General features: G+C 60.1%; 2 protein-coding genes across 4 annotated transcripts in view; both read left to right on the top strand.

Annotated features, from left to right (window-relative positions):
• LOC103620438 (plectin) overlaps positions 1-7946 on the top strand; it is a 28681-nt gene extending 20735 nt beyond the window's left edge. The window contains 3 exon segments of the mRNA XM_017741214.1: positions 3-944; positions 1465-4457; positions 4459-7946. Coding sequence (XP_017596703.1) covers positions 3-944; positions 1465-4457; positions 4459-7783 — 7260 coding nt within the window. The 3' untranslated portion in view covers positions 7784-7946.
• A 97-nt stretch (positions 7947-8043) lies between these two features.
• Positions 8044-11374, top strand: LOC108448427. Of its 3 annotated transcripts, none has more exons than XM_017741219.1 (3): positions 8044-8425; positions 8949-9089; positions 9219-11374. In XM_017741219.1, the coding sequence occupies exons 2-3, from the start codon at positions 9033-9035 to the stop codon at positions 10086-10088; spliced, it is 927 nt and encodes a 308-aa protein (XP_017596708.1). In that variant the 5' UTR covers positions 8044-8425; positions 8949-9032; the 3' UTR covers positions 10089-11374. The 3 variants fall into 3 exon arrangements, with proteins under 3 accessions (XP_017596708.1, XP_017596707.1, XP_017596706.1); XM_017741218.1 differs by having other exon boundaries at positions 8044-8668; positions 9219-10103; XM_017741217.1 differs by having other exon boundaries at positions 8044-9089.
• Positions 11375-11655: the final 281 nt, after the last annotated feature.

Below are 11655 nucleotides of genomic sequence, written 5' to 3'. Positions count from 1 at the left end.
AGCTGGCCGACGCCGAGATGGAGAAGCACAAGAAGTTTGCCGAGCAGACACTGCGGCAGAAGGCGCAGGTGGAGCAGGAGCTGACCAAGGTGAAGTTGCAGCTGGATGAGACAGACCACCAGAAGGGCATCCTGGATGAGGAGCTGCAGCGGCTGAAGGAGGAGGTGACAGACGCTGTCCGGCAGAAGGCCCAGGTGGAGGAGGAGCTCTTCAAGGTCCGGGTGCAGATGGAAGAGCTGGCCAAGCTGAAGAGCCGCATTGAGGAGGAGAACAAGGCGCTGATCCTCAAGGACAAGGACAACACGCAGAAGTTCCTGGCGGAGGAGGCAGAGAAGATGAAGCAGGTGGCAGAGGAGGTGGCCCGGCTGAGTGTGGAGGCGCAGGAGGCCGCCCGCATGCGGCAGCTGGCTGAGGACGACCTGGCGCAGCAGCGGGCGCTGGCAGAGAAGATGCTGAAGGAGAAGATGCAGGCGGTGCAGGAGGCCACGCGGCTGCGGGCTGAGGCTGAGGTCCTGCAGAAGCAGAAAGATCTGGCACAGGAACACGCCAAGAAGCTGCAGGAGGACAAGGAACAGATGCAGCAGCGCCTGGCTGAGGAGACCGAGGGCTTCCAGAAGACGCTGGAGGCCGAGCGCCGGCGGCAGCTGGACATCACGGCTGAGGCTGAGCGCCTCAAGCTGCAAGTGGCGGAGATGAGCATGGCCCAGGCCAAGGCTGAGGAGGAAGCCAAGCGGTTCAAGAAGCTGGTGGAGGAGATCAGTGAGAGGCTGCACGAGACTGAGCTGGCCACACAGGAGAAGATGACGATGGTGCACACCCTGGAGATCCAGCGGCACCAGAGCGATGAGGACGCGGAAAAGCTGCGTAAGGCCATCGCTGACCTGGAGAAGGAGAAGGAGAAGCTAAAGCAGGAGGCGGCGCTGCTGCAGCAGAAAGCAGAGGAGGTACTGGGCTGCGGGTCCCCCTTAGTGGTGGTGGTACACAGGGAGCTGTCCCTCTCCCCAGCCAGTCCACACCATCTCTGGCCAGGTCCCCAAGGACCGTCACTGGGGATGGTGGGGCAGGACCCCCCGTGCAGGTCAGGGATGTGCATAGAGCTACGGGCAGTGAAGCAAACCCCTCAGGCAGCGTCGGAGCAGGACCCCAAACCCCGGGAGCCGTGGAGGGGGGATCCCCACTGCCTGGGCCAGCTCTTCCACCCCATGGCACATCCTGCCGTGTTCCTCTCTGTGTCCAGCTCCCAGCCTTAATGCCAGGGGTTCCCTTGTGTCCTCCCCTTGCTCATCCTGCCCCATGTTGTGTGTGGCTCCCTAACCTCGGCTCTGCTCCTTAACTCTTACCTGATGGAGGGAGTGTGTGGGTAACTTCCGTGCCACCCCTGCCGCCTGTCCCCCTGCCTCAGCCCACCCCCAGTCCCCCACTGACCTCCTAGGTGTCTGACCACTGTCCTCTCTCCCACCCCAGATGCAGGTGGCCCAGCAGGCTCAGCTCCGTCAGGAGACGCAGCTCCTCCAGCAGAGCTTCCTGACGGAGAAGGATGCCCTGCTGCAGAAGGAGAAATTAATTGAGGAGGAGAAATCGAAGCTGGAGAAGCTCTTTAAGGACGAGGTGAACAAAGCCCAGAACCTGAAGGCAGAGCAGGAGCGGCAGCAGCAGGAGATGGAGCAGGAGAAGCAGCAGTTGAAAGCTATGTTAGATGAAGCCAAAAAGCATCAGAAAGAAGCTGAGGAAAATGTCCGGCACAAGCAGGAGGAGCTACAGCAGCTGGAGAGGCAGCGACAGCAGCAGGAAAAACTTCTGGAAGAAGAGAATAAGAAGCTGAGGGAGAGGCTCGAGCAGATGCAGGAGGAGTACAAGGCTGCCCTGGCCCAGAGACGGGAGATCATGATCCAGACCGATGACCTGCCTGGGGAGGCCGTGGTTACGACAACGCAGCTGTTGGACATCAAGGCTGTGCCCAATGGCCGGGATGCAGTGGACGGCTTAGCCCAGAATGGGGAGCCGGAGTTCGCCTTTGACGGCATCCGGCAGAAGGTGTCAGCAGAGAAGCTGGCTGATGCCGGCATTCTGAGCAGGGAGAGCTTAGACAAGTTGGCGAAGGGTGTCGTGAGTGTGGGCGAGCTCTCTCAGAGGGAGGATGTCAAGAAGTACCTGCAGGGCAAGAGCAGCATTGCCGGTCTGCTGATCAAACCCTCCAATCAGAAGATGAGCATCTACGAAGCCATGAAGAAGAAGCTGCTCAGCCCAGGCACAGCACTGGTGCTCCTGGAGGCACAGGCTGCTTCTGGCTTCATCATCGACCCTGTGCGGAATGCAAGGCTCTCAGTGAACGAGGCAGTGCGAGAGGGAGTGATCGGGCCAGAGCTGCACAACAAGATGCTGTCGGCCGAGCGGGCTGTCACCGGCTACAAGGATCCATACACAGGTGACAAAATCTCCCTGTTCCAGGCCATGCAGAAGGATCTCATCGTCAGGGATCACGGCATCCGCCTTCTCGAGGCCCAGATCGCCACCGGCGGCATCATCGATCCTGTCAACAGTCACCGTCTGCCTGTGGAAGCTGCCTACAAGCGTGGCTACTTTGATGAGGAGATGAATCAGATCCTGTCTGGCCCCACTGATGACACCAAGGGCTTCTTCGACCCCAACACTCAGGAGAACCTCACCTACCTGCAGCTCATGGAGCGGTGTGTGACTGACCCAGACACAGGACTGTGCCTCCTGCCCCTCACTGACCAAGCAGCCAAAGCTAGAGAGCTGGTCTACACTGACAAGGAAGCCAAGGATGTCTTCAAGAAGGCCACAGTGACAGCACCGTTTGGCAAGTTCCAAGGGAAGACAATGACCATCTGGGAGCTCATCAACTCTGAATACTTCACTGAGGACCAAAGGCGGGACCTGATCCAGCAGTACAGGACTGGCAAGATCACGGTGGAGAAGATCATCAAGATCGTCATCACGGTTGTGGAGGAAAGTGAGAAAAAGAGCCAGATGTGCTTTGAGGGCCTGCGGGGCCCTGTGCCCGCCGCTGAGCTGCTGGAGAGCAAGATCATCAACAAGGACCTCTACAACCAGCTGCACCAGGGCAAGAAGACTGTAAAGGATGTGGCAGAGATGGAGTCCGTACGGCAGTACCTGAAGGGCACGGATGCCATCGCTGGCGTCCTGGTGGAGTCGACTGGCCAGAAGTTCACCTTCTACGAGGCCCTGAAGAGAAACCTGCTGAAGCCAGAGGTTGCCCTGTCCCTGCTGGAGGCGCAAGCTGCCACTGGCTACATCATCGACCCTGTGGGTAACAAACTTTTCTCAGTGGATGAGGCAGTGAAGGCTGAGGTGGTGGGGCCAGAGTTCCACGAGAAGCTGCTGTCAGCAGAGAAGGCAGTGACCGGCTACAAGGATCCCTACACAGGTCAGACGGTTTCCCTCTACCAAGCACTCCAGAAGGGCCTCATCCCCAGCGACACTGGGCTCCGGCTGCTGGATGTCCAGCTTGCCACTGGTGGCATCATTGACCCTGTCAACAGTCACCGGCTCCCACTTGAGGTCGCCTACAAGCGCGGCTACTTCGACCGGGAGATAAACAAGGCGCTGGCTGAGCTCCGAGATGATGCCAAGGCTTTCTACTGTCCCAACACCCAGGAGCACCTCACCTATGCCCAGCTGCAGAAGAGTTGCCACCGTGACAAGCAGACTGGCCTGTGCCTGCTGCCCCTGTCTGACAAGGCAATCCAGTCACAGCAGGAGGAGGTCTACACCGACAGCCAAGCCAAGGAGTGCTTTGACAAAGCAACCATAGAGGTCCCAGTGGGCAGCATGAAGGGCCAGACGATGACCATCTGGGAACTGATCCACTCCGAATACTTCACGGAGGAGCACAGGCGGGAGCTGCTCCGACAGTACAAGACTGGCAAAGTGACAATCGAGAAGATCATCAAGATAGTGATCACCATCATCGAGGAGGCAGAGACCAAAAAGCAGGAGAAACTGACATTCAGTGGTCTGCGGGCACCGGTACCAGCCAGCGAGCTGCTGGAGTCCTGCATCATCAGCAAAACCCAGTACGAGCAGCTGAAGGAAGGCAAGAAATCGGTGAAGGACCTCTCTGAGACAGATGCGGTGAGGAGATTCCTGCATGGCAGTGACTGCATTGCTGGTGTTTATGTAGAGGCCACCAAGGAGAAGCTGAACATCTACGAGGCCATGAAGAGGAACCTGCTGAGGCCCAGCACTGCTGTGGTCCTCCTGGAGGCCCAGGCAGCCACTGGGTTCTTGATCGACCCTGTGAAGAACCGTAAACTGTACGTCAACGAGGCAGTGAAGGCTGGCATTGTCGGGCCTGAGCTGCACGAGAAGCTGCTGTCGGCCGAGAAGGCTGTCACAGGGTACAAGGATCCCTACTCGGGCGATACCATCTCCCTGTTCCAGGCCATGAAGAAAGGGCTGATTGTCAAGGAGCATCGAGGCCCAGATTGCCACCGGTGGCATCATCGACCCCGTGCACAGCCACCGCCTGCCCGTGGAGGTGGCCTACAAGCGTGGCTACTTTGACGAGGAGATGAATCAGATCCTGTCTGACCCCACTGATGACACCAAGGGCTTCTTCGACCCCAACACTCAGGAGAACCTCACCTACCTGCAGCTGAAGGAGAGGTGCATTGAGGATCCCGAGACGGGCCTGTACCTGCTGCCTCTGCGGGAGCCTGAGAAGCCGAAAGTGGTGGAAACCACCCACATGTACACAGAAGCAGAGACACGGAAGGTGTTTGAGGAGACGCAGGTGGACATCCCTGTGGGCAGCCGGGCAGGCTCCTCCATGTCACTGTGGGAGATCATGCACTCGGACCTGCTGCCCGAGGAGCAGCGTAAACATCTCATGGAGGAGTTCCAGTCAGGCCGCGTGTCCAAGGAGCGCATGATCATCATTATCATCGAGATCATTGAGAAGACTGAGATCATCCGGCAGCAGAATCTCACATCCTTTGACTACGTCCGGCGCCGCATCACAGCCGAGGACCTCTTTGAGGCCAGGATTATCTCACAGGACATCTACAACCTGCTGAAGCAGGGCTCCAAAACCTTCCGGGAGCTCCTGGACGTGGAGACTGTCTGGAAGTACCTTTATGGGTCGGGCTGCGTGGCTGGCATCTACATCCCCTCCTCCAAGCAGACGCTCAGTGTCTACCAGGCGCTGAAGAAGGGGCTGATCAACTCCGAAGTGGCCCGCTCCCTCCTGGAGGCCCAGGCAGCCACCGGCTTCATGATTGACCCCACAAAGAATGAAATGCTGACCGTTGATGAGGCAGTCAGGAAGGGCGTGGTGGGGCCAGAGATCCATGACCGGCTCCTGTCTGCAGAGAGGGCTGTGACTGGCTACAGAGACCCATACAGTGAACAGAAGATTTCCCTCTTCCAGGCCATGAAGAAGGATCTCATTCCCAGCGAAGAGGCCCTCAAGCTCCTGGATGCCCAAATTGCCACCGGTGGCATCATTGACCCGCACTTGGGCTTCCACCTGCCCCTGGAGGTCGCCTACCAGCGGGGCTTCATCAACAAGGAGACGTATGACATGCTGTCGGAGCCCAGCGAGGTGCGCAGCTACGTGGACCCCTCCACAGATGAGAAGCTCAGCTACACGCAGCTGCTGAAACGGTGCCGGAAGGATGAGAACTCCCGGCTCCTCCTGCTCCCACTCTGCGACACACGGAAGCTCACCTTCCGGGGGCTGAGGAAACAGATCACTGTGGAGGAACTGGTCCGTTCGCAGGTAATGGACGAAGCCACAGCCCAGCGCCTCCAGGAGGGTCTCACCTCTGTCGAGGAGGTCTCTAAGAACCTGAAGAAGTTCCTGGAGGGCACCAGCTGCATTGCTGGTGTCTTTGTGGACTCCACAAAGGAGCGTCTGTCTGTCTACCAGGCCATGAAGAAGGGGATCATCCGGCCTGGCACTGCCTTTGAGCTCCTGGAGGCGCAGGCGGCCACAGGCTACGTCATCGACCCCATCAAGGGCCTCAAGCTGACGGTGGAGGAAGCTGTGCGCATGGGCATTGTGGGCCCCGAGTTCAAGGACAAGCTGCTCTCTGCTGAGAGGGCCGTCACCGGCTACCGGGACCCCTACACTGGAAAGCTCATCTCCCTCTTCCAGGCCATGAAGAAGGGTCTGATCCTGAAGGACCATGGGATCCGCTTGCTGGAGGCGCAGATTGCCACAGGAGGCATCATTGATCCTGAGGAGAGCCACCGCCTGCCTGTGGAGGTGGCCTACAAGAGAGGTCTCTTTGATGAGGAGATGAATGAGATCCTGCTGGACCCCAGTGACGACACCAAGGGCTTCTTTGACCCCAACACGGAGGAGAACCTCACCTACCTGCAGCTCATGGAGCGGTGCATCACGGACCCAGAGACTGGCCTCTGCCTCCTGCCTCTGAAGGAGAAAAAGCGGGAGAGGAAGACCTCCTCCAAGTCCTCCGTCCGCAAGCGCCGGGTGGTGATTGTTGACCCAGAGACGGGCAAGGAGATGTCCGTGTACGAAGCCTATCGCAAGGGCCTCATTGACCACCAGACTTACCTGGAGCTGTCAGAGCAGGAGTGCGAGTGGGAGGAGATCACCACCTCGTCCTCCGATGGCGTAGTGAAGTCAATGATCATCGACAGGCGCTCAGGGCGCCAGTATGACATCGATGACGCCATTGGCAAGGGTCTGATTGACCAGTCAGCCCTGGACCAGTACCGCTCGGGCACCCTCTCCATCACCGAATTTGCTGACATGCTCTCTGGCAACATGGGCGGCTTCCGGTCACGGTCGTCCTCTGTAGGATCCTCCTCCTCCTACACCGTCAGCCCAGCCCTGACACGGACCCAGATCTCCATGTGGACTGACCCGACTGAGGAGACTGGGCCAGTGGCGGGTATCCTGGACACAGACACTCTGGAGAAGGTGTCCATCACGGAGGCAATGCGCCGCAACCTGGTGGACAACATCACAGGGCAGCGTCTGCTGGAAGCCCAGGCCTGCACTGGGGGCATCATTGACCCCAACACCGGTGACAAGTGCACCGTCGCTGATGCGGTCACCAAGGGCCTGGTTGACAAGATCATGGTGGACCGCATCAACCTGGCGCAAAAGGCCTTCTACGGCTTTGAGGACCCGCGGACCAAGACGAAGATGTCGGCGGCGCAGGCACTGAAGAAGGGCTGGCTGTACTATGAGGCTGGGCAGCGGTTCCTGGAGGTGCAGTACTTGACGGGAGGTCTGATCGAGCCCGATGCCCCAGGCCGTGTCTCCCTGGATGAGGCGCTGCAGAAGGGCACCATTGATGCGCGGACTGCCCAGAAGCTGCGGGATGTCAACACCTATTCCAAGTACCTCACCTGCCCCAAGACCAAGCTCAAGATCTCCTACAAGGACGCCATGGACCGGAGCATGATCGAGGACGGGACCGGTCTGCGGCTGCTGGAGGCCTCCTCCCAATCCAGCAAGGGCTACTACAGCCCCTACAACGTCAGCAGCGCCGGCTCCACCTCTGGATCACGCTCGGGCTCTCGCACCGGCTCCCGCTCAGGCTCCCGGCGCGGCAGTTTCGACGCCACTGGCTCCGGCTTCTCCCTGACCTTCTCTTCCTCCTCCTACTCCTCCTCGAGTTTCGGGCGCAGATATGCGGGGGGTACCCAGGGCACCATGGCGGTGGCTGCCCTTGCCCCCGCCCTGGCCGCATCCAGAAGCTGTGGGTGGGAGGCGAGCAGGGAGTGCCCCGAGGTGCGTGGGCCCCTGTTCCCCGTGGCCTGAGACCTGCCAGCCCCCCGAGGTGCCGCCTCACCTGCTGCGCATGTGGCAACGCTGCTGGCTAATCACTAGTATTTTTTTTTTAATTTTGAACCTCCACTCTTCTCCCAAAGCAGTGCCTCAAGTTTAACCAAAAAGACAAGACTAATAAATTAATATATGCGAATGTGCTGACAGTGTTTGTATATTAAGAGAAAAGAAAGAACACACACTACCCTCCCCTCCCTGTGCCCCAAGAGCTGGACATCGATCCTGCTCCTGGCTGCGCCAATCCTGCCGCTGCTCGCACATGGCGTGGCCGAGCCGGATACCAGGAAAACAGTTCCCTGTTTGGATCTAACCACTTAGCACTCTTTTGTAATTAACCTGCCGGCTTCAGCCCCTGCATCCCAAAGGAGGAGATGACCTTGGCCCTGTGGTGCACCCCACTGCAGCCAATGTGCCAGAGGAGGACATCGCGGGCTCCTCGGCACTGGACGGCCAGACACACCACGCCAGCCCTGAAGCTGCTGCCTGGACCCCTTCCACGCGCTCTCAGTGCAGCGAGAAGGGGGCTCTGCACCCCAGCCCCCGAGCTGCCCCATCTCCCTGCCTTGGCCTCCCGGCACGTCCCCACCACCACGCCGTGGAGCTGGTGCCCCGACCGTAAGTGCTGCGCTGGCGCTGCCCGGTGCTTCTGCGCCATGCGGGGGGACCTGCCTCCTCTCACTGCTTCGCCCGTCAAGGGGCTTCGCTGCGTGCCTGCCTCCGCCAGCCCACCCGCTCACCTGTCCTCTGGGACGCACCTGCCGCGGTCGGCCGGTCTGTGTGTCTGTCTCTCCGTGTATCTGGGAAGTGCTTCTGCTTGAGGTTGATTTCCTCACACTCATGTGGCTCCATGACCCATTGGCAGGGCTCTGCCAGAGCCCGTGCCCCAGCCTGGGTCTGCACAGCTCCTGCACCCAGAAACCCCCGGCCGTGGGGGTTTTCCTGACCCTAACAAAGGGTATGGGGGCCACAGGACCCCTGCAGCACAGGGTGGGCCATGGGATGCTGTAGCAGCCTGGCACACGCTCTTGTTAGAAATAGGCGGATTTCTGTAAAACCAGCCTCCTTTTCCTTCTTTGCGGTAATTCCATCCCCCTGGCTTCCCCCGTGTGCCGGAGCTAATGCGCTCTCTCTCTGGCAGACATCTTTTTCCAGTCCCAACAAAGACCTCCCAGTGCCGCTGGGCGAGCTCCTGAGCTGGGTCTCTGACATCAGCAGGTCGTGGATGGGCTCGAGGGGAGCCCCGGAGGCGGCAGCTGCTCGGCCGTGCTCACCAGCACAGGTAACGCTGACCTCCCCGCTCCGTCCCGGTCCCACAGCACTGCTCAGCACTGACGGCCGGGCTTGGTGGCTTCATCTCATGGATTGTTCTTCCTGTCTCATCCCATCTTTTCTGTTCGCTTTGTTGTAGTGTGGCTGGATGTCCATACCACCTCCCCTCATCGCCGCCATGGAGCCCGTCCCCCGCCCTGAGGCCGGTGGGACTGCACCTGAGGACACAGGGACGTCCTCCCTCACCCTTTGCACTTGCCAGAGTCCCCAGCCAGAGACTGGGGCCACAGTGCCCAAGCAGCCAATGGCTCAAGAAGCATCCACAGGGTCACCTGGCCCCCACCTGCCCCACACACTCCCTCCTCCCCGGGTATGGCCTCCTGGTGTGGTGTCGGGCTCACTGCGGATCTCCAAAACATCTCCTCCTTCCCACCTGCTCTCATCTGCCGCCTGTAAATCCAGTCATGTTACCCTCTGCCTCTGGTGTCATTATTGCTCTCATTACCCCGTTTGGCTTTGCATGAGGTGCCACTGCGCGCGGCTCCAGGGCAGTCCCCACTCCTGGGGCCCTCCACACCCTGACCATCGCTCATCGGGACAGTGGGGGTCCATCAGTTACCCAAACACGTCTCTTTTTTGGGGCAAAACACTAAACTTGTACATACTGCGAAGTGTCTGTAAAAGGAGCAGTGTGGACCCAGGGCTCCCCTGCAAGGGCAGTAAAGGAGAATCCTCTGAAACCAGCTGGCAGCTCTGCGTGGTCTGTTCGCCCCTTGGCCTTGCCACCGTGGCCGTGGGCTCCCATTGCCTCCTGTGGGCTGCGTGTGCTGCTGCAGGTCGTGATGAAGCATGTCGGGGTGCCAAGGGTCTGACCAACTCCTGGTGCAAGTGCTGGGCCTGGGTGTACCCATGGTGCTGCCAGGCACAGAGCAGGGCCATGGGGGTGTCCCCGGAGCTGCCCCATGCTGGTGGCACAGCCGACACTGCCAGGAGGTCAATGTGGGTGTAGCACTGGGCCAGTGGACCCCTGGTTCTGGGGAGTGGGTGCTGCTGTTGTTGTGGGGGCTTCTGAGCATCCCTCACATGAGGAGAAACCTGTCCCTCCATCAGTGGGGCTCTGGACTGGGCAGGGACACTGTCCTCCATTGTGCTGTTCCCGTGTTGCCACTACCTGCCACTGCTGGTCTGGGGCTGTGCCTACTGGTGTCGTAGCCTCTGCTGGTGTGGGCTGTGCTGTGGGCACTCCCTTTCTGGGCAGTGAGGGGCTGTTGTGGGTGGATGGCAGCGGGGGGGTTCAGGATGTGATGGCCTGGCAACTGCTGGTAGGGCAGCAGCATTCAGAAGGGAAAGCCCTGGCAGACCTGGAGACGTCACTGCAGCCACTGGCACAGGTGGCTCAAGGGGTCTGTCCAGCCCAGTGAGACAGGTGCCACTGTGCTGCCCAGGCTGGGGCTGTCTGAGTAGAAGGGTCATCCCGCAGCAGTGCCGGGAGCCCCAGGCACTGTGCCAGGAGTGCCAGAGCTGTCAGGACCTTGCAGGACCCCTGCAATGTCCAGGGACTGGTGGGGTCTCAACTGTGCCGGGACCAGCCAAGCATGTCAGCAGCCCCGGGTGGGGAGGCCGGGCTGGCCGGGACAGATGGCGGTGGCTGGGTAGGACGTTAATTGCATTGTCCATCAGCAATTAACCGCAGCATCCGTCTGTCCCCACCAGCAGTGGGACGTGGCCGTTAGGCGCAGCCCGGCCAGGGGGACTCAGGGGGGTCGCAGGCTGCTGCAACCACTGGGAGGCTCAGGAGAGGTCCCAGGACAGCAAGACACTCCCCCAGGTGACATGAGCTTCTTGGGACCCTGCCCCACCTCACTGGCCCCCAGATATTTCCTTGTATCCGCCAGATGTTCCCTGCTCCCCCACATATTCCTTGCTTACCCCCCGACTTCCTGACTCCTCCCCCAGGGCCAGTAACCTCTCCCAAAGCTCATGAGACCACCAAAAGCCCTCTGACCCATGGCCCAGTCTCATGTCATGGGCTAGAAGCCCTTCATTCCCCCCCCAACACTGATGGGGTCCAACTCTGTTTCCTGGTGCGAGACCCCCCTGCTCCCAGTCCCAGCCATGGGACTCACATCCATGTGCCAGGGGGGACCCTATTCCCTGCACCCCTTCAACCCTGTGCCCCTGGCATGGGGACCCTCCCTGGTGTGCCTGAGGCAGTGGGATCCCTCCCGCAGTGGCTGGCAAAGGGGCGCAGGAGCGTGCAGAGAGGGGAAGCCCTGAGACCCAGGCTGCTGCTCCTGGGGTATACCCCCCTGTCCCTCCCAAAGCCCCCTCAGCACTGTGTGCTGCGAGTGATGGAGCCAAACTCGCCATGATGGAGAACTCCAGGATATTCCCCTGCATTTTAATGCCCAGCATGTCATCATCCCCTGCTGCTTGGAGCTAACCCTCCCTGCCCCCCCGAGTTAAACCAACCCTCAGCATTGCGGTGGCACGTGAGGCACCGAGTGCCTCCCCGGCCGTGGTGCCAAGCACCCTGGAGAGGTCCCGAGCACCCTGGAGGGGTCCCTCGCTCCCCG

This window comes from Corvus brachyrhynchos, unplaced genomic scaffold, assembly GCF_000691975.1.
Source record: "Corvus brachyrhynchos isolate BGI_N302 unplaced genomic scaffold, ASM69197v1 scaffold308, whole genome shotgun sequence".
NCBI classification, from domain to species: Eukaryota; Metazoa; Chordata; class Aves; order Passeriformes; family Corvidae; genus Corvus; species Corvus brachyrhynchos.
The sequence above is the reverse complement of the archived record's forward strand: the minus strand, read 5'-3'. Positions and strand labels throughout refer to the sequence as shown.